This window comes from Pipistrellus hanaki, assembly GCF_964339955.1.
Source record: "Pipistrellus hanaki genome assembly, chromosome: 2".
Classification (NCBI taxonomy): domain Eukaryota; kingdom Metazoa; phylum Chordata; class Mammalia; order Chiroptera; family Vespertilionidae; genus Pipistrellus; species Pipistrellus hanaki.
This window is the reverse complement of record NC_140504.1, coordinates 122,422,176-122,440,071: the sequence shown is the minus strand read 5'-3', so window position 1 is coordinate 122,440,071 and position 17,896 is coordinate 122,422,176. Positions and strand designations below refer to the sequence as shown.

Here is a 17,896-nt window from a genome sequence, read left to right as displayed (position 1 = left end):
GATTTTAGATTTTGGCCCCTTCTCTGATTGAGTTCGACACCCCTACTCTAGACAGTTAATTCACGTGCAACAACCCTTCCCTCCCCAATCACACCAGATGTATGAGGCTGTCCTGTTCCCCCCTGCCCCCCCCCCCCCCCCCCGCCTTCCCCAGGCAAGCCAAATACAATATTTTCTGTGGTTCCTGCTGTTCATTAATACAACACACAGGAGGCAATAAAATGGTTTTTTTTAGACTTTTTTTTTTTTTGGATTTGTTTTTAAAGAAACTGCATACATCATCAGAGACAAACAATAATTTAAATACCATGCAGTTTCTGTATGTACAAAACCTAGGCCGTAGAGATCCAGTTTAACTTGTGTTCTATTTACATCGTCTTCCTCATACAGCCGTCATCTGTGGGATCAGAACACGAGCGCGCGCTCCTATACAAAGACAAACTATGTACAGACACCCGGGGAGCAACCGGCAAAAGCAACCGGTTTGGGGATTAACAGACAAATGGGAAGAAAAAAGTCATTTCATTTAAGGTGACCTTCGCACACTGGCTGTGCACAGGGGGAGCGGGCATCCACTCGTCAAGCACACAGCACGGTTTCCATTCAGCAAATGTACACGTTCGGAAGCAGGAGAAAAATAAACTCGGGTTCTCACCACAACTAGCGTCACACCGTTTGGTTTCTCTAATCTGACATGAAGGCTAAAGTTTTAAAGGTTTTCCAGGGCTCTGAGGGCCTTTGGGAGGAACACAGCAATTTCGAAAGAGCACGCAGGTCTGGCCGGTCCATGGCACTGCTCTGTGGTGGGCGGGCGGGGGAGGGCGGGGCGCGGTCTCATTTTCAGAAGGGAAACATTTTGATCTGAGGAGTTTCACACTTTTCCTTTCATGACAAGAGGCCCACTTGGAAATGTATATACACAAACTAAACCTGTACTTGAAAACCGCAGCTTTTCCAGACAAGGAGAGCATTGTAAAACAGCCAGACCATCTCTCCCAGGATTCCCACCTCTAGTTAATGTTGATTTGTCATCTTGGGAATTAACACACATTTTTCAACTGTCAAATCAATGTGGCAAAAAAGAAATTTGGACAGATTTCTACAAATTTCCTCCAGATTTCAGGAAGGGAAAGGGACAGCAGAGGGGCTACGCTGTGGTCCACGGCGGTTGCTGAGCCCCATACAGTGGGTTTGAAGCTACCCACATCTGGGTGGGTGCTCTCACTGGCATGGCAGGTGCAACCCGAAGTCCTGCAAGTGGAAAACGGTGCTCTGCAGGAAGCGAAGGGGAAGGTGTCGGATTCCTTCCGTGCAGGGGACTGCACAGGAGAGCACTGTGGGAGGAAGGTGGGCTGCAGGGAAACTGACTTGGGCCTCATGTCCCCAGGGAATCAGAAAGGCCCAAGCAAGGCCAGCAGAGAAGCCACTGGCCTTGGTGGGAGGAGTCCAGGTCAAGGAATGAGTTCCCCTAGGACTCTCTCCTGGGCCAGGGGAAGGCCTGCCCATCCTGCCAGGGCACTGCCAGTGGCCTGAAGCACAGCAGCCCGTTAGAGGAAGCGCAGACTCGGCCCTGAGCAAGGCAGGCAGCTCCGCCCGGAACACGTGCCCGCTGCAGAGAAGTCAAACGCAAGAGCCCTACATCTTTCGCCACACCATCTGCACATTCAGACGTCAGGAAGCCTTTTGGGAAGAGAATGCTTACAGCCACACATTTCCCCTGAACAGTCCTTCTACTCACATCAAGAACCATTAAGATTCAGCAAAGAAGAAAGGATCGAGTGATGGCAGCGGCATGTGCCAGGCGCTGTGAGGAAAGCACAGGACAGCTGTGCAGCGGCTGGTGGGCACTGCCTGAGAGCTGCCCGTGCCCCGCGCACACGCACAGCCCTGGGTGGTGCTGGCCGCAGCAGCGGATGCCTGCAGAGGGTAAACGGCCTGCCGGGTCAGGGTGGGGACTGGTTAACTCTTTGCTGTGAAGGCCAGGCTGGCATCCTTCTAAATCCTGGGCATGTGTGGTAGAGAGGGAACCATCACCTGGAAAGACTGTGGTAACTGAGACCACACTGATTGTGGGAGGCCGGGCAGAGCTTCGTGATGGGGGCCCTACAAGCTGTCAGGAGGGAAAAAGGGGCTGCAATGGGCCCCATGACAGCTCTCAGGGTTTGGGGGTTGTCCTTCCTCTCACTGCACATGTTACCCTCGGGGTTCCTAAGTCAACAGAGCACTGCTTCCCATGGTCCCAGGTGAGGGGGGCAGTTAGAGAGGCCTCTCCAATCACCCTTGCCAACATAATGAGGGAGGAAGGGCTCCCCCTGGAGAAAGGTGAACAGGGAAGAGCAGCACAAGGTGGGCATGGCTGCTGTCTGCCTGATTCTAGCCTCTGCCAAACCCACAGAACCCCGCAGTGCAAAGAGAGGAGACTGAAGGCCATCACGTGTTCTAGAGTACCAGTCCGTCAGTGACCGGAAGTCCGGTCCTTCAGGAATGGTTTCTGGCCTGCATGTGGGGGGGCCGGTTCTCGGGAGCCATTAACTTCCGAGCCACAAGGTCACCAGCCCTGGGGCAGGCAGAGAAAATGAAGACCACCAGCCAAGAGGAGTTCTCAGCCCAGTTTTATGCCCTCCAGGTGGTCCTTATGCCCATACACATGATGCCATAGGCGCACCGTAGCAGTGGCTGTTTGTGTGTGGACGATCACCTGTGCCACGGCTGTTCACTGAGCAGAACCAACTCTCCCCTTCTAACCCAGAGCTTCCCGCAGGCAGCTCAGTGGGACAGGATGGGTGTGACCGCCACCCAGACTCCCCCAGACAAGGGCTCCTCCCTTTTGTTCACTGGAAGGTGGGTGACTAGAGGGAGAGGACCGGGCAACTGAGACAGTGCTCCCTTCTCAGCACCCTCCTCCTGAGGGGACCCCAAACCAGAAGCCAAGCCTAACCGGCCAACCAGATAATTTGCTTCTCGAAGTCATTCCCAGGCCACGCCCAGTGCCTCAGCTTTCTTTGGACTTAGGTGACAGGTGCTTTTGAGGAAAGGTCGCTGGAGCCTCAGTGAAGGTGGTGCCCGAGGGCAGGGGCTGAAAGTCTTCCGAGAGGCTGCAGGTGCTCTCGGCCGGCTGGGGATGGGCACGGTTCAGGACCCGTGGCGGTGCCAGCAGCTCTGACCACGGAGCGGTGACCATCGCGTTTCTCAAACAGAATCCTGATTGTGTTTCCTTTCCTTCTCCTTCTTTTAAAAAAGGCAGTTCAGAAGATTTACACCATCATGGGAAGTGAATAAATACCAGCACTTATGGTTCTTATAAATTTATGTTTTGAAGACAGCATAGCACTCAAGAGGAATCTGACTGTTAAGGACGGTGAAACCTGGGAAAAGAAATAAATGAATCAAGACCAAGTGACTGCCGGAGGTGTCCAGTTCCATGGCCCACTTCATCCGTCCTCAGAGTTCTTGCCTCTGACAGCAGAGGGGGGTATACATCTCCTATCAGGGCACATCCACAGAACCCCTGAGGCCCACTGAATCCACCTTCGGTTTTGGAATAGTTTAATTAGAATTCCTACAGACTAGTCAGTAGGCCCTGGTGGCCTGCAGCCCGGACTTGGCAGTGAGGTGGAGACCTTGTGTTGTCACCTTGTATCTGTAAGTCTAGGCACCATTTCTCAGAATGCTCCCCCAAGGGAGTGTCTAAAAATTGTCAGTTATTCTCTCACTGAATGACCCTACATAAGCTCATTATCTCTCTGAGTTCAGTTCCCCAAGCAGCACTACACAAGACCACCTGGGAGAATGACAGGGAATCACAGAAGTGAACTAGGGTTGGCCCCTGCCAACTGGCGGTCAATTGACAACTATCTTTTCTCCTCGGCTTAAGTTTTGTGAACCCCACCTCAGGGTTATGGCACTTGGCTCTTCAGTTTGAATGAGTTAAAAGTGGCTATCAGCCTGGGCCTGAATGCCCCTCACCCAACCCCAGTCTCAGTGGCCACAGTGGGAACTGAATGCGAACATTTATCTTCTCCTTCACGTGCCCACCACACCACTTAGACCGAGAAACAGGTAGGTCGTTTGGAAATAGATATTACAACTTGAGAAGGAAAAACACACTTCGATACTAACCTTGTTAGATGTCTACTCAGCTCATGAACTTCCATCTCAGTGCTTTTAAATTCATTCAGCTCCTTCCGAATGGCAGCCTGGAATGGAGAGAAGCCCATGAGTATGCTGAGGGGGCAAATGGGATGGAGCTCACTTCTTATTTTATTTCTTTTTTTTTTTCCTTTGACAAAGCCATACAAAGTGGAGTTTTCACTGGGAGAAAAAAAAAAACAATCACCTGAGATATCCGTTACACCTACTGCCCTTAAATCTAAATGGCGAATGAGTGTGTATAGGCTATTGCCCAGGGCACTGTCTTCTTTCTTTCTTCAGAGCTGTTTCCTCCAGTATCCATAGTGTGCACACCTGCCCACACTCCTGGGCTCCTTATATATGTATACACTTAAATGTCCCTGACCAATGTAGCTCAGTGGTTGAGCATTGACCCAGGAACCAAGAGGCCACTGGTTCGATACCAGGTCAAGGGCTCAATCCCCTGAGAAGGGTGTGCAGGAGACAGCTGATCGATGATGTTTCTGTCATCAGTGTTTGTCTCTGTATCTCTCTCCTTTCCTCTCTAAATAAATAAATAAATAAATAAATAAATAAATAACATACTTTTAAAAATAATGTGCCAACCTCTCACCTTCCTTAGGTAAACAATCTGAACTCATCACAGCCACTCAGTAGATACTTCTGAGTGCCTCACAGTAGATACTTCTAGGAGGGGAGGGTCGCCCTCCTTCCCTTTGATTTGTAAACCCTCTGCTCTTTCATGGCTCTTGAAGCTGAGGCAGCCTTTTTCACCATTATGGGTGGATGGGATGTCTTGAAGACCCTAGTACACTCTGCGGTAAACTTGAGTAGCCTCATCCTTCCAGCATTGCCACCCACGTGGCTGCAGCCCACCTGCAGGGCTGGGGAACCAGGCATAGGGACAGGTGAGGAGGGTCTGGAACACAGGAATGCCAGGGGCAGGAGTTTTAAATGTGTGCCCTTCCATGGAGCTCTTTCTAAGTTCGGCATTTGCTTTCGTGGGAATGTCAAAGCACTGAGAGTCAGAGGCTGGAGAAGTCTTCAGGGAGCGTCACAGTGGCTCCTCTTGAAAGGAAGGCATGTGAGCATCTAAGGGCCAGTTAGAAGGAAGACCCTGTTGGGTTTCCCATCCCCAGCAGCCTGGGTGGCGCTGGGTCCACTCCCCACCCAACAGCTCCTCAGAGCTGGAGTTGCCCTTGACACCTGTGGCTCCCCTGCCCGTGGTGAGCAAGCACACGGCAGCCAGTGTGAGCCAGAGAACCAGGGCCAGGACCCTCCTCTGGGGACAATACAGACACCACCACCTGGGGGGCAGGTTCTGTCTGGAAATGTATACACACAAATAAACTCAGAGGTTATAGTTATATTAGTGTGATGTTTGATTTATATTTTAAGGATTTAAAACAGTGTGAGAATAATTATTTGTGTGATTTAAAATAGGAGTGAAAACATTTATTTTTATGAGTTTAAGTGTGAATTGTATTTCTGATCTTATTCTGATTTTATTTTAAGTAAAAGAAATTATTTGAAATGTTTTTGAAGCTTAGTATAAGTAACTCCATTTAGTGTGACTTGAATCCATTTTGTAAAACTTAAGTTTTAAAGTGACTCTGAGCCCCGACTGTGTGAACGCCCTAACATGTGCTTATCTGGAAAGCTGAAAAGCGAGGCAAAAAGTACCTGGAGACCCCCGATAAGACACACTGAAGACCCATTGGTTACACCCAGAAGGAACAAGGGAACACCCAGAAATGGCCATAAAAGAAGGGACCTAGACGCACTGGTCAGAGACCACAAGGCCTCCTCTACCCGCCGTGTTCTCTCCACTTCCTTCTTTCCCTGTCCGAGATACAGCGTGAAGCTCTGCGGGAGTGAGCTGTCCCTCTGCCCGTGAGCCAAACTCTGAGGCCTCGATCGGGACTGAGATGCTGCCGTGGCGTGCTCCTGTCCAGTGTGTGTGTCTGTCGGCGCGGATCACCAGGTGACCTGCCTAGGCTTCTGGAAACCACCAGGACTCTGGTAAATAAACCGTGTGTGATTTGTGCATCTTAATATTTGTCTGTGTTTAGTTTATGCTCGGTCAAATTTAGTTAAGTACTGTGGGCAACCGGTATAAATCCAATCCTTTGGCTGAGGGACCCCAGTCACCTGTGCATACATTCCCACCTGAGGGTGAAGTTGGAACAGCCAGTTCCTGGGCCTCACCGAGTTCCGGCACAGGGAAGAGATGTGCTGCATTTAAGAGGAGGGCAGAGTTTCCACTCTTCAGGATCTGGGGGTTGACCCCATGTGGGAGGCTATTTCCAGGCGGTCTCTGCCTCTGACCTCATCAGTGTCCTTACATGCAGTGGCTCCCCTGCCCTTCCCATCCCTCCAGTTCCTCATGGGGTCTGGACTAGAACCCCAAACAATGACCAAGCAGAGTTTAATTCTAATATGAGGTCTGATGGGCAGGGAAGAATGGTATCATGTGCATCATTGCGTTTCTTATAAAACAAACTCAACTTTAGATTGTTTGTATTCTGCTTTCTAGTCGATAGAGGTTTAGTGCAGGGACATGTTTTGCTGTCTCTGGGCTTTGTCTTTGCCAGGACAGTGGCCTCAGCCCCTCTTGGTTGTGGGTCACCCCTGTGGTGCTACAGCCAGTGGCCCTGCCCAGAAGGTCAGCTGGGTGCCCCACAGATGCCATTCTTTTCTCTGGGCAGTATCACCATACTGCCTTTCCTTCTACCGTAAAATGGCACAATATTACGTGTCCGTCTTGCTCCTTCTCCGGAGCCCTGAGGAATCCATTCAGTGACCGCTCCCAATTATCTGGGGCCCTGGTGAAAGGTGGTGGGGACACGGCACTCCCAACCTGCCCCGTGGGCACTGAGTGCTCCATTCCCGAGACCCTGGCCGTGGCTTTGCTGTTCGTTTTAATGCAGCATCCCAGGCAGCAACGAGGAATCCAGGGCAGGGGCGAAACCTGGGCGTGGGCACCTGCCCCCCTCTCCTCGCCCCTCTCCTTACTTTGTCGGCAGCGGTGAGGCGGGTCCACGGCTTGTCGGCCCTGCGGTCATAGTCCTGGGCGTCAGCCACTTCCACGTAGTCGCTGAAGCGGATGAGGATCTTCCTTTCCCGGAGTTCTTCCACTGTGGGCCTCTGGCTGAGCTGTGGGCGGAAGAGGGGGGCACGGTCACAAAGAGGAGTTTGGATCACTTGCCTATCTGTGGATTTACAGGTCCCGAGAGGCCACTATGCATCACGCAGCGAGGGAGGGGCAGGGCTTCCTGCTCCTGCACCCACACTTTTCTAGGAGAGAGAGAGAGTGTTTTACTGTTCACCGAGCTCCATTATTGCTGGAGCCTCCTCCAGGCCTGTGCTCAGCCTCGCTGTCTCTGGTAACATGCCAGTGTCTTGGTCTCTGCAAGCAGCCTGTCCGGGGGTGAATGGGTGTCTGTTGAGGGTTTCCCCACATTTGTCTCACTTCTCGCATCACGGTGACAGGAATCTCACACAAAGGTTTTACCTTATTTTGGATTTGTGAGTCCACATCCGTGTCAAATGTAGTGCTCTCTGAAAGACGAGCTAGTGCATCATTTCACATAAAAAAAACGTTTCAGACACAAAAACATGGTCTGAAGGTCGGAGAAGACTCCAGTCCTCAGGAAGGTCAAGTGAAATTAAAGGCCAGCCCAGGAAGGCAGAGCTAGGCCCCGTTTGTGCAAAGGAAGCCTCGAATGGGCCTTTCAGATTGTTCTGCGGTGAGAACTCAACCATCTCCCGATGTCGCCTACCGACACCCGCTTTTGAACTTCCGTTACCTAAGGCTGATGTTTCTACTGCCTCCTCCTGTCCCTGGGCTCCTTTCTTCTGGAGCAAAGCAGCTGCCCTCTCCTTCGGATGCGGTCAATTCACGTTTCACCCATATTATTTAAAAGCAACTTTTTCTCTAGGCCCTGGACTGTATTTAGTCCTATTAATGGGAGACGCAGTCAGATGCAATCCTACTGCAATGGCCTAGAGAACACACACACACACACACCAGGGAGCCCAGCCACCTGGCTGTTCACTGTCTCATGCCGCTGTCACGCACCTCCCTGGTGCCGAGCGATCCACTCACTGCCAACGGCCCACAAAGGCAGGCATGACTAGATGCCTGACTGGCTGGTACTGAACGGGATGGAGAAGGGTTTGCAAGGCTGCAGACAGGACCAAGGCAGCCGTAGCTCCCTCCAGGCCAGTGGAGGAAGACCTGGGGATCAGAGGCCTCTGGGGCCAGGGCAGGGCCCAGCTGCCTGGACTATGGAGCTCCCCCTCCAGGTGGTTCTGGTCTGCCCTAGAGCAGCCCTGGTTCTCCTGGGACAGGACATTTCAACCTTCTGGGAGCTCACATCTCTCTCCACAAAAAGAGAGGTGAAAGCTGCTTCTAGTCTCTCCCTTAAAACTGACCCCTCAACTCAGCTCATTATTTCTATTTCCCCAAGCCAGCCCCGGGGAAGGACAGGAAACCAGGAGGAGGAAGAGCATTTACCTTCTCTGGGAGACCTGCAAACATGACGGGCTTTCTGAGGTCCCTGTCCCTGTGCCACCCACCCCAGGGGAGATGGTGTGAGAGGAAACCCTCCTCCCTCTCCCGGAGCCAAACGATGCAGTTCTTCTCTACAAAACTATAGATACTCCTAAAACAGGATTTCTTAAAGTGATCTTAGAGAGGAAGGGAGAGGAATAGAGAGATAGAAACATCGATGAGAGAGACATGGATTGGCTGCCTCCTGCCTATCGGGGATTGAGCCTGCTACCCGGGCATATGCCCTGATCAGGAATCAAACCGAGAACTTGGTTCATGGGTTGATGCTCAATCATTGAGCCACACCGGCCAGGCTATATATTTCTTTTAAAGAGATAAAAATTAAATGGGTATTTAAATGTTTACCTATTATTAGTTTTTAGAAACCCTGAACTTTAGGAGAATTTTTGGGTGCCAGCAACCAACTCCAATGAACTTTATGAAAACTGGATTTTCAAATTTTTCTGAATGTCTAGACCTTTCTGTATCAGAAATGAACCACTTTTTGATACTGTAGCCATTTCAAGGTTATACTTAGAACAAGCTAACATCCTTTCCCTCCCATCATCCTCACTCCTCACTCTCAGGACAAAGGGTGCCTGTGTCCAAAGACTGGATGGTCATAAGGTAAAAAATCAGATGGTGGCTGAGGTGAGGGCACCTTAATGAAGTGAGCTCACTTAGCTCTTGCTCTAGTTCCCACCAGGAGCATGCCAGCCTGTCACTGGCTTCAGGCACTTGTGTATCCTGCTCCTTTTCATTGGGATGGCATTTGGCTCATCGCCAGAAGCCTGGGATGTGCTAAGGGAGAGGAGAGCATTGAGAAACAGGAGTCATCACCTTTGTAATTGGTGTGATATTTTAGGATCTTTGAATGTCTTCCTTTGCATAATATTTCTAGGGAGAAGCATCCATTAATAAACCTTTTAAAAATTAATTTTAATGGGACTCTTAACTGTCTCTGAGTTTTGAGAACCTTGGGCACTGCAGGAGGCTGACTGCAACCACTCTCATCTGACAGAACATACTATTATATCTTGTGTGTCATCAATTAATTAAACTTGCCAACAGCATCCAGGAACAGCCTCAATAAGAGTTTCTTATTAAAGAGACCACTCATGTAGGATTAAACCCATTTGGGTCTACAGTGCATTGCCAAGCCATCTATTTTTGGGGTTAAAAATATATAAAAATTCTAGTTTATGTCTTCTATCTTAAGTGCTTTTCAAACATCTTCAAAAATTTATCAGTACTTTAGGCTTTTTCCTGATTCAATACTCCAAATTGATTTAGCATAATCAAGTTAAACTGCTCTTAGTTTAATAGTTAAGGAATAGTGTCAGAGAGGCAAGGAAAATTCAAATGTTCCCAAGGTCATAGCAAATAACTTATATTTGAACTACTGCTTTGACTATGAGTTTCTGATTGCTTGATGGCTAATGGTACGCTTTTAAAAATAAAATACACACTGTCATTGAAAATGTAATGCACTTGACATCAAGTTGCTTGGGGGCGGGTGAGCATCACAAAAATCAAGCAACACAGAATGTCACCAGAAAGACTGAAGGTCATGCAGCTGCGTTGACCATGCTCCCGTGGAGAGGTCCTGGAGAGCCAAGATAGTTGCCCACTCTGCCAGGGGAGATTCTCCCCGTGGGCCAGGCAGCTGCAGGCCACTGAGGCCAGCAGAGGGCACAGGAGCAGACGGCCTCCCTCCCTCTCCTGCCCCAGTGCTCAAGAACTTTCTCACCTTTCGAGTTAGCCTCCTCTTGATCTCTCTTTTCTCCTCTTGTTCCTCTTGTTCGTTCCGAGCTGAAAGAAACATTTAAGATGCTTTCGATTCTGTAGACAGTGTTGCACACAGGGGCATACTATGAGCCTTCGAGGCTCCGGGCCGAGCACCTTACGGTCAGGAGAGGGGAAGAGAAAGCTTGTTTCCTACCCTGGCCTTGCTTCTGCCTCTGGGGGCACTTTCAAACTGGTGGTGAGCAGGCTGACCTGCCTATTTTGTTTCCTTTCTGTCACCTGGGGTTTCCAGTCTCCCGGCAGCATTGCTGGGTGAGAGGTGTAGCTTGTAAGACAAGGAGGGAGGTCCTAAAAGATCAGGGTGCTGTCAGCAGTGAGGTGGGCTTCCATCCACTCTGCCCCAGCCTCATAGTCCCCGCAGGGCTCATTGTGATGTGGCCCTCGGGTCGGTGCCCTGTGGGAGTCGGGGTGCCTGTCACCTGTGCAGAAACAAGAGGAGGAATGCAAAGGCCAGCCTGGCTGCATGAAGAGGAATTTCAAAACGCTCACCTTTCGCAAGCCCTGCTTCCATTAATTCTTTGAATCTTCCGAGAAGTCCACTGAGCATGCATGTGGCCAGAGTGTGGGGCACAATTGCCTGCATTGGGACCTTTAAGGAGTGCCTTAGGGGAGCAGGCCCGGAGCCTGCACCTTACCAGCTTAATATGTGGGTGACTTGCTCATCAGATGTTTATAGAGCCGCAGCTAAGAGGGCCCGGGGAAGGGAGCAAAGGTTTGCAGGACAGAACCCGGGGGCTTTTTTTTCTCCTTTCCAGCTAACGGAATGACCTTGAACATCACTTCTTTCTGGGGAAGGAATGAAAGCATGGCTCTAAGTTTAATATTGTTTAAAAGCATGAGAGGCAAAGGTCTCTGCTTCTCACCTGCTGGATCTTGAGAAAAATCACTAGTGTTTAATTGTATTTCAATAACTGAATTAATGTATCATATCATGCACACTTGCAATTCAGTTGTTTCAATATAGGGCAGACCTTTAACAGAGGGAAGCCCCTGTGCACAGAAGTGGGTCCCACCCTGCCCTCCTGTCAGCCCTGACGGCAGGCAGCAGCCACAGCCACTCCTCCTGCGGGAGGAACCATGCTGTTCAGTGCAGAGCTCAGGGGCAAGGTCCCTGTGGGGATCAGGATGCTGTATGGGGGCAGCACCAGAAGTGCCATGGCCTGCCATGGGCCGAGGTCCCCACAGTAGCCTGCCCCACAGTGCCCCTAGCCACCCACACAAAAGCTCCTTCCTTTAGATGTAAAGATCTGATCTCCCTCTCAGAGTTCCTATAAAAATGCAAATTTCTTTTGGATAAAAGCCCATTAAAATAGTTAGCCATTAACATCTTAGTATGCACTAACCTTACAGAGATAAATAAGTTGGGCGGCAGACAGCAAGACTCAGAAGGGGAGAGCTCAGACAGCTGCATTTGCAGGTGGCAGGGAGGGAAAGGTCTAGTCTGGGAGGGGGTGCCAGGGGCCGCTCCGGCACTTGGTTAAAATGTGCAGAGTATTAAGGACACGAGGGGCTGAGAAACCACCTCCCACTCTGGGTTTGTAAATGAGGATGGGAAAGCCCAGAGGATGAAGTGGCTGCTCACAGGCTACAGGGCCAATGAGACAAATAGCACCACTCTTTTCTCACCAGGGAGACTGCCCTAGTGTCTGGCCCTCCTCCTTATTACTGGTCACTGGCCTCAGGCTCTAGTCAGGGCTTCCTCACCCTACAGGCCCCTTTCCAAACCTTGAGTGGCATTCTGTGACAGAACACAGAGCTGTCATCTCCTATGTGCAATTCCCAGGTCCCTCTCAGGGACAGAGCCCCAAGACCACCTATGGAATCTATATCTTTAGTTCAAAGCCATTTACAAACGCAGGGTAATGTTTTCTCAGGCCAGTGATACCAAGGCAACCCCACTAGGCAACTGGGGAGAGAGGCCAGGACAGGCCCATGATGTCATCACACCCGCTGCCACCATCAGTGTGCTCATTGTGTGCTCAGGTGTGCACAGTGCCTCATTGGCTGCTGACAAAGCAAGCACTGACCACGGGGCCTGCGGGGTGGGCTGGATGCCAGCCCCAGACCTGCTTCATTAAGTGCCCTCCCTAGCACCTTCGGAGAGATGGCTCCTCACAGGATTTAAACTCAGAAAATAAGCTTTAGAACGGTTCAATGGAGGGTCTACTAAAAATTTCTTGTTTCACAATCAGATGGGAATAAAGAAAAACATGTGTAGGAAACAATGTTCTAGAATGAAGGGGAAAAATGGGTTTATTTTCAACAAGTTTTGGAACTGTGAAATGATCGAGCTGTTTGAATCAAGTGGTTCTTTAATATTCAGCTATTTGAATAGGACAAGGAGGAACTAGAAGGAAACATGGACATAATCTAAGCTTCCTGGATCTCCTGAATCTAAGCCTCCCCCAGGCTTCCTCGACATGAGCAACTGCCTCTAAGATGTATTTTTCTGGATGGCGATAAAAACCCAAGGCAAGGAGCCAACCCACGATCTCCCAGGGGTCTGGGTTAGAGGGGGTGGTGGGGTGGGGAAGGATAGAAAGGTTGGGGGTAGTGAGCTGTGGGGTGTGAGCAGTGCCTTCGGGAAGCCGAGGTGAGCTGGAGCTTTGGCACCACCTCTTTTCAAACCCTCGCTTTTGCTGAGAACAAAATTCTGAAACCTGAAGTTTTTAGCCTCTTTGGGTTTAGGAGTCCGTCAGAGGCCCCCAATATAGTCTAGCCCATGTATAGACATTCCTTCAGAAGCCAACAGATCCCTGTAGGCCTGTGCGTGGGGATGAAGAGGCGAGGGAGGAGAAAGCACATTTATCCGATTTGTTATTTTAAGAATAAACAGAAGCTTTTCTGTTTTTCTTTCTCTCCAACAGAGAGTTTATAATAGATCAGGTGTCTGGTTGGGGCCAAACGTGCTTTCTTGACCATGGAAATCATCTGAAAAAAGTTCTAACTTTATTTACAGCATATTAAGCTTTCAAACCTTAGTGGGTGCCCCTTGTTAGAAATATATACATAAATTCCTAGAGACCTGGGAAGTCTGTGAGGTGCACTCTATACATAAATTTCTAGAGACCTAGGAAGTCTGTGAGAAAGGCCAGACCTAAATATAGCAGCAACTGAGGACGGAAGCAGCGGCCTGAGGGCACAGGTGGCAGGCAGGGTGCCAAGGGCAGTCACCACGCAGAGAGCTCTGGAGGGGCTGCCCCGGCCCCAGTCTTCCCAGGGGAAATGAACAGCTCACCCTCAGTAAATACCCCAGGCTGACCAGGTCAAAGACCACAGGGACTAAGGGGAGAAAGGTAAAACCAAGAACATTTCAGTCTGTTTTAAGTGGAAATACCCTCCCACGCAAACAGCTTTCAAATGATTGGAGCGTGTGTGAGCGTGGGCACACGTGCACAGCTGAGCATTTCTATGAAATTCTAGTTCTCTTTTCTGGAGAGAAATTAGCAGGGGATGTACGCGTAGGAAGACAGGGTAGTGAATTACACCAAGAATACTTGTTGGCCATCTTGCGAAACGTGTTTGTGAGAGTGGTAGCAATAGCTGAGTAGAATGTGAGCAGAGATTTTACTGTTTAATTGCTGTACCCGTGTCCATGATATGTGGTTTCTTTTAATATCATATATACATTATGCAATATTAAAATTATATATCTATACATTTTTAAGCACCAAGTGGATTCTCTGGAGATAGTCAAATATCTCTGTGTCCTAAGCCAAACAAGGGGCTGGTTTGTTTTTCTGTCCACAGCCACAGCCACAGTGAGGGAGTTTTTCTTGAATGAGGGCATTAGGTAATATCCCAGCAGCCAGCTTTTGGGGAGGGGGCAATGAGAGATGAACATAAAATATTTTTTTTTTGGAAACACTTCCCTAGACTTTAAATTAAGTGTTCAGAGGGAGGAGGGTTTGATCAACAGCAGCCAGATGCAACGGAAAGTCACATTTTCTAGTCCCAGGTGTCAAATGGCCATTTGCCTTATTTTTGCTTTCCATGTAGTATTTGCAGTTTTCAAGGCAATTCTGGTTTAAAGGTCACACTAACTCACCTCACAATCCTTGGGTGGCCAGTGCTCTCACAACACATTCTCAGCTTCTCTCTGACTTACAGCCCCCCACAGGAAGGAAAGGGGTGTCTGGAGCCACGTGGATTGGAACCTGCCCTCGGTGGGGAGCTGGCCTTGGCTGGCCTGACACGCAGGGATGGAGCCTCAGCCGCCACCTTCCCAACCATTTCCACCCAGGCACAGAGGACAGACCTTGTGGCCGGCCACTAAATCATAACGAAAGCCACCTCACAGACATCGGGATTGCCATGGGCTTAGTCACTCACGTTTCAAAATGTTCCTCTGCTCCAACTCCTCTGCGGTAGGCCTCTGGCTTAGCCGCCTGCGGAAAAAGTCCAGGAAAAGTTTTTGGACCATATCATATCCTCCTTGGGTCATTAATCTCTCCCCTCGTAGGTACATGAGGCAGAGCCGGTGGCCCAAGTTCCTGTTCCATCCTGGGCTGTGAGGGACTGACTAGACCATAGCCTCAGTTCCTCAATTTCAACCCCAGGACAGGCACCCCACGTCACATCACCGCACCAGTGGACCCTCCCCCTTCCTCCTGCAGGCCCCTCCCCCGGCTCCTCCAGTGCCTCAGGCAAGGGACTGCTCCCCACAGAAGTCCCTTTCTTTCCTTGTGGCCTCCACACTTGGGACCTTGGCCTCTGCCTTTCTCTCCAACCCTGAGGCTAGAGCCTGCTTCCTGCCACGACTGTGCAAAGCTGTTAGAATAGAAAGAGGCCCATGGCCCCAGGGAAATGCAAGAGCTTGTCTGTCTGCAAAGAACAATAGCTGCTCTTCTTCTCATCTCCACCCATCACTATGGGGCTATTGGCCCTGGAATGTCAACTGAACAGGAACCCAAGGGACACTCCTATTGCCCGGCACATAATTTAACCACATCTTAGTGAAACACACCAAGACCTTGAACCTGAGATGATGCAACAGCAGGGGGTGGGGACAGACAATGGGCAGGCTCCACATAGTGACTGGGTAGAATTCACCAGAGAATGGGAAGGGCACCAAAGGGGAGAACTACACCTGTGTGACGGACGTTCCAGGAATGGCCAACACAAACCCAGTGGGCCTCAGCAATCAGAGGCATTTGTATTTTTGAAGTTCTTAGGAATTCTTTAACAACCTCTCCATTACCCAACATTCTCTATCCCCCATTGGGATGAGGTGTGCTGGGTAATTGTGGAAGTGCTGGAGGCTTCTCACAGTCTTCCATCGGGGCTTACAGAAAGGAGTACTCTCCTCGCAGTAGAGGTTCTGGTCCCTCCCCAAGTATCTGCAACTAGTGTCTAAAGTGCCAGATCTTCACACGTTAGGATCTGGACACCCAGATGTCAGTGTAAATATTTTAAATTTGATGCTATCGTTACTTGCAGTTCTCTTCATTGAGCTGGGCCAGAAAACAGTCGGCTCGTGATACCCCAACATCAACACCACATGCTAGGAGTGGGCTTCATCGCCAGAAAAAGAACTTTTGGTCACCATTCTGGAAACTGCTAGAAACTGTATTCCAAAGCATTTTAAGTTACAGCTGCACGTTTGGAAATTCACAGTATCGGAGGTTCTAAACTCAGCAGTCTTGAAGTCCTTTCTGAACTGGGTTCTCATCTGCAGGAGGAGACTTGAGATCACACAACTGAGCAAACGTCAGGGGTCTGGAATGCAGCCACTGGCTCCGCTGAGAATGAGCTTCTGAGAGGCTCTTAATTTATTTTCCCTAAGAAGACTTGCTTCTTTTACAGGGATGCTTAGTTACCTGGATGGGGCCATTTGGTAGCACTCAGGTGTTGAATGAAGCCAGGGTTCTGAGACAATGTTTTGAACAAGTCCTCCAGAATCAAGGTGGAGCTGGCTTCTTGGAAGTCAGGCTACTGTTTTGGAGTCTAGGCCAGAAGTGTCTGCAGAATTCCCCCATTGGCTTGTGCCAGGCAGCCCATCCGTTCCATTTTAGGTGCGCTGCCTGGTTCTGTCTGGGTTTCATTTTTCTTATGGGCTATGTTTGAAGGGGACAAGACAACAGTGACTCAACTATAGTCAGAGGAAATTCTTCCCCATTAGCTTGGTTGAAAAATTCTTCCCCATTAGTTAAACACACATGATTTCTAATGAGGGCCTTAATGTTTCTTTTCTCTTGAAAGGGTATGAGGACCTCCAGGCTAATCATAGCTGTAACATGTAGCTAAGCCCTCCTGAAGGGCATGTGCTATAATTACTATTTGACTTTGAAAATGAGATTCGGTAGGAAAGTGATATTGAGGCATTGTAATGACAGAGCTCTAATCAGCACAGGGGCTAAGTGGTCTGGGTTCTAGTTCTGGCTCTGCTCTGAACTTGGACAAAGTATTGGATCCTGCTGGGTCTATGCTTTTTTTTCTGTAAATAATAAATAGTAATTTTATAAGCTAATGCTGATGTTATGCCTAAAATATGCAGGCATGGTTCTAAGAACTGTATATGTGCTAATTCATTTAAACTTCATAGCAGCCTTTTGAGGTAGTATAGACTATCATTTCCATTGTACAAATGGGAAAACTGAAGTACAATAAGTTGCGTACCTTGCCCCAGGTCACATGGCTAGCACATAACAGAGAGAGAACTTAAATCCAGGCATTCTGTCTGTAGTCTCAATACTCTTAACCAGTGTATTAGCTTCCTATGGCTGCTATAACAAATTAGCACAAATTTAGTGTCTTAAAACAACACAAATTTATTATCTTACAGTTCTGGTGGTCAGAAGTCCAAAATGCATTTCATGGGGCCAAAAAACAAGTGTTAACAGGAGTGTGAGCCTCTGGAAGAAGGGCAGAGTGTTCGCTGGCCTTTCTCAGCTTCGAGAGGCTTCCCATACCCTCTGTGCCCGTTCCAAATCAGCAGAGCTCCACCTGCAACCCCTCTCTGACTCTGGCCCTCCTGCCTACTCAAGGACCCTGGTGATAACAATGGGCCCACCCAGGTTATACAGAGTAATCACAGTTGAATCACAGCTGAAAAGTCCCTTTCCTCATTAAAGATTACATGCTCATAAATTTGGGGATTAGGACATGGACATCTTTTCAACAATAACGCCTTACTAGTCAGAAGCTGCAAACTGATCTCTGCCAGGCTAAGTTTGACTCTACAAGTTCTCTTTAGCAGGCTCAGATGCTAGAATTTTCCACCTGAATGCCTCTAGATTGAATGATAGCCCAGTCCCCAGCACTTAGATATCATGTGTGAGTATAGTGACCTTTGTCCTAATTCTTCCTTTCCAATCATTCTGGCCTCTTGGGCTCTGAGTTTGAGAGCTTTGGATGAGATCACCAAGTCATAAGAATTTTAATCTTTGTTTTCCTTCTTTCATC

The 17,896-nt window shown here is 49.3% G+C and overlaps 1 protein-coding gene across 8 annotated transcripts in view; it reads right to left on the bottom strand.

The window, feature by feature from the left end:
- Positions 1-228: 228 nt before the first annotated feature.
- Positions 229-17,896, bottom strand: part of PHACTR1 (phosphatase and actin regulator 1) — a 520,404-nt gene continuing 502,736 nt past the window's right edge. For all 8 annotated transcript variants that reach the window (XM_084872731.1, XM_084872730.1, XM_084872734.1 and 5 more), the window contains 5 exons: positions 14,825-14,880; positions 10,437-10,498; positions 7,147-7,287; positions 4,120-4,196; positions 229-3,365 (listed from right to left, as the gene is read on the bottom strand). In XM_084872731.1, the coding sequence (XP_084728857.1) occupies positions 3,350-3,365; positions 4,120-4,196; positions 7,147-7,287; positions 10,437-10,498; positions 14,825-14,880 (352 nt within the window). In that variant the 3' untranslated portion in view covers positions 229-3,349. The remainder of the gene's footprint in view (positions 3,366-4,119; positions 4,197-7,146; positions 7,288-10,436; positions 10,499-14,824; positions 14,881-17,896) is intronic.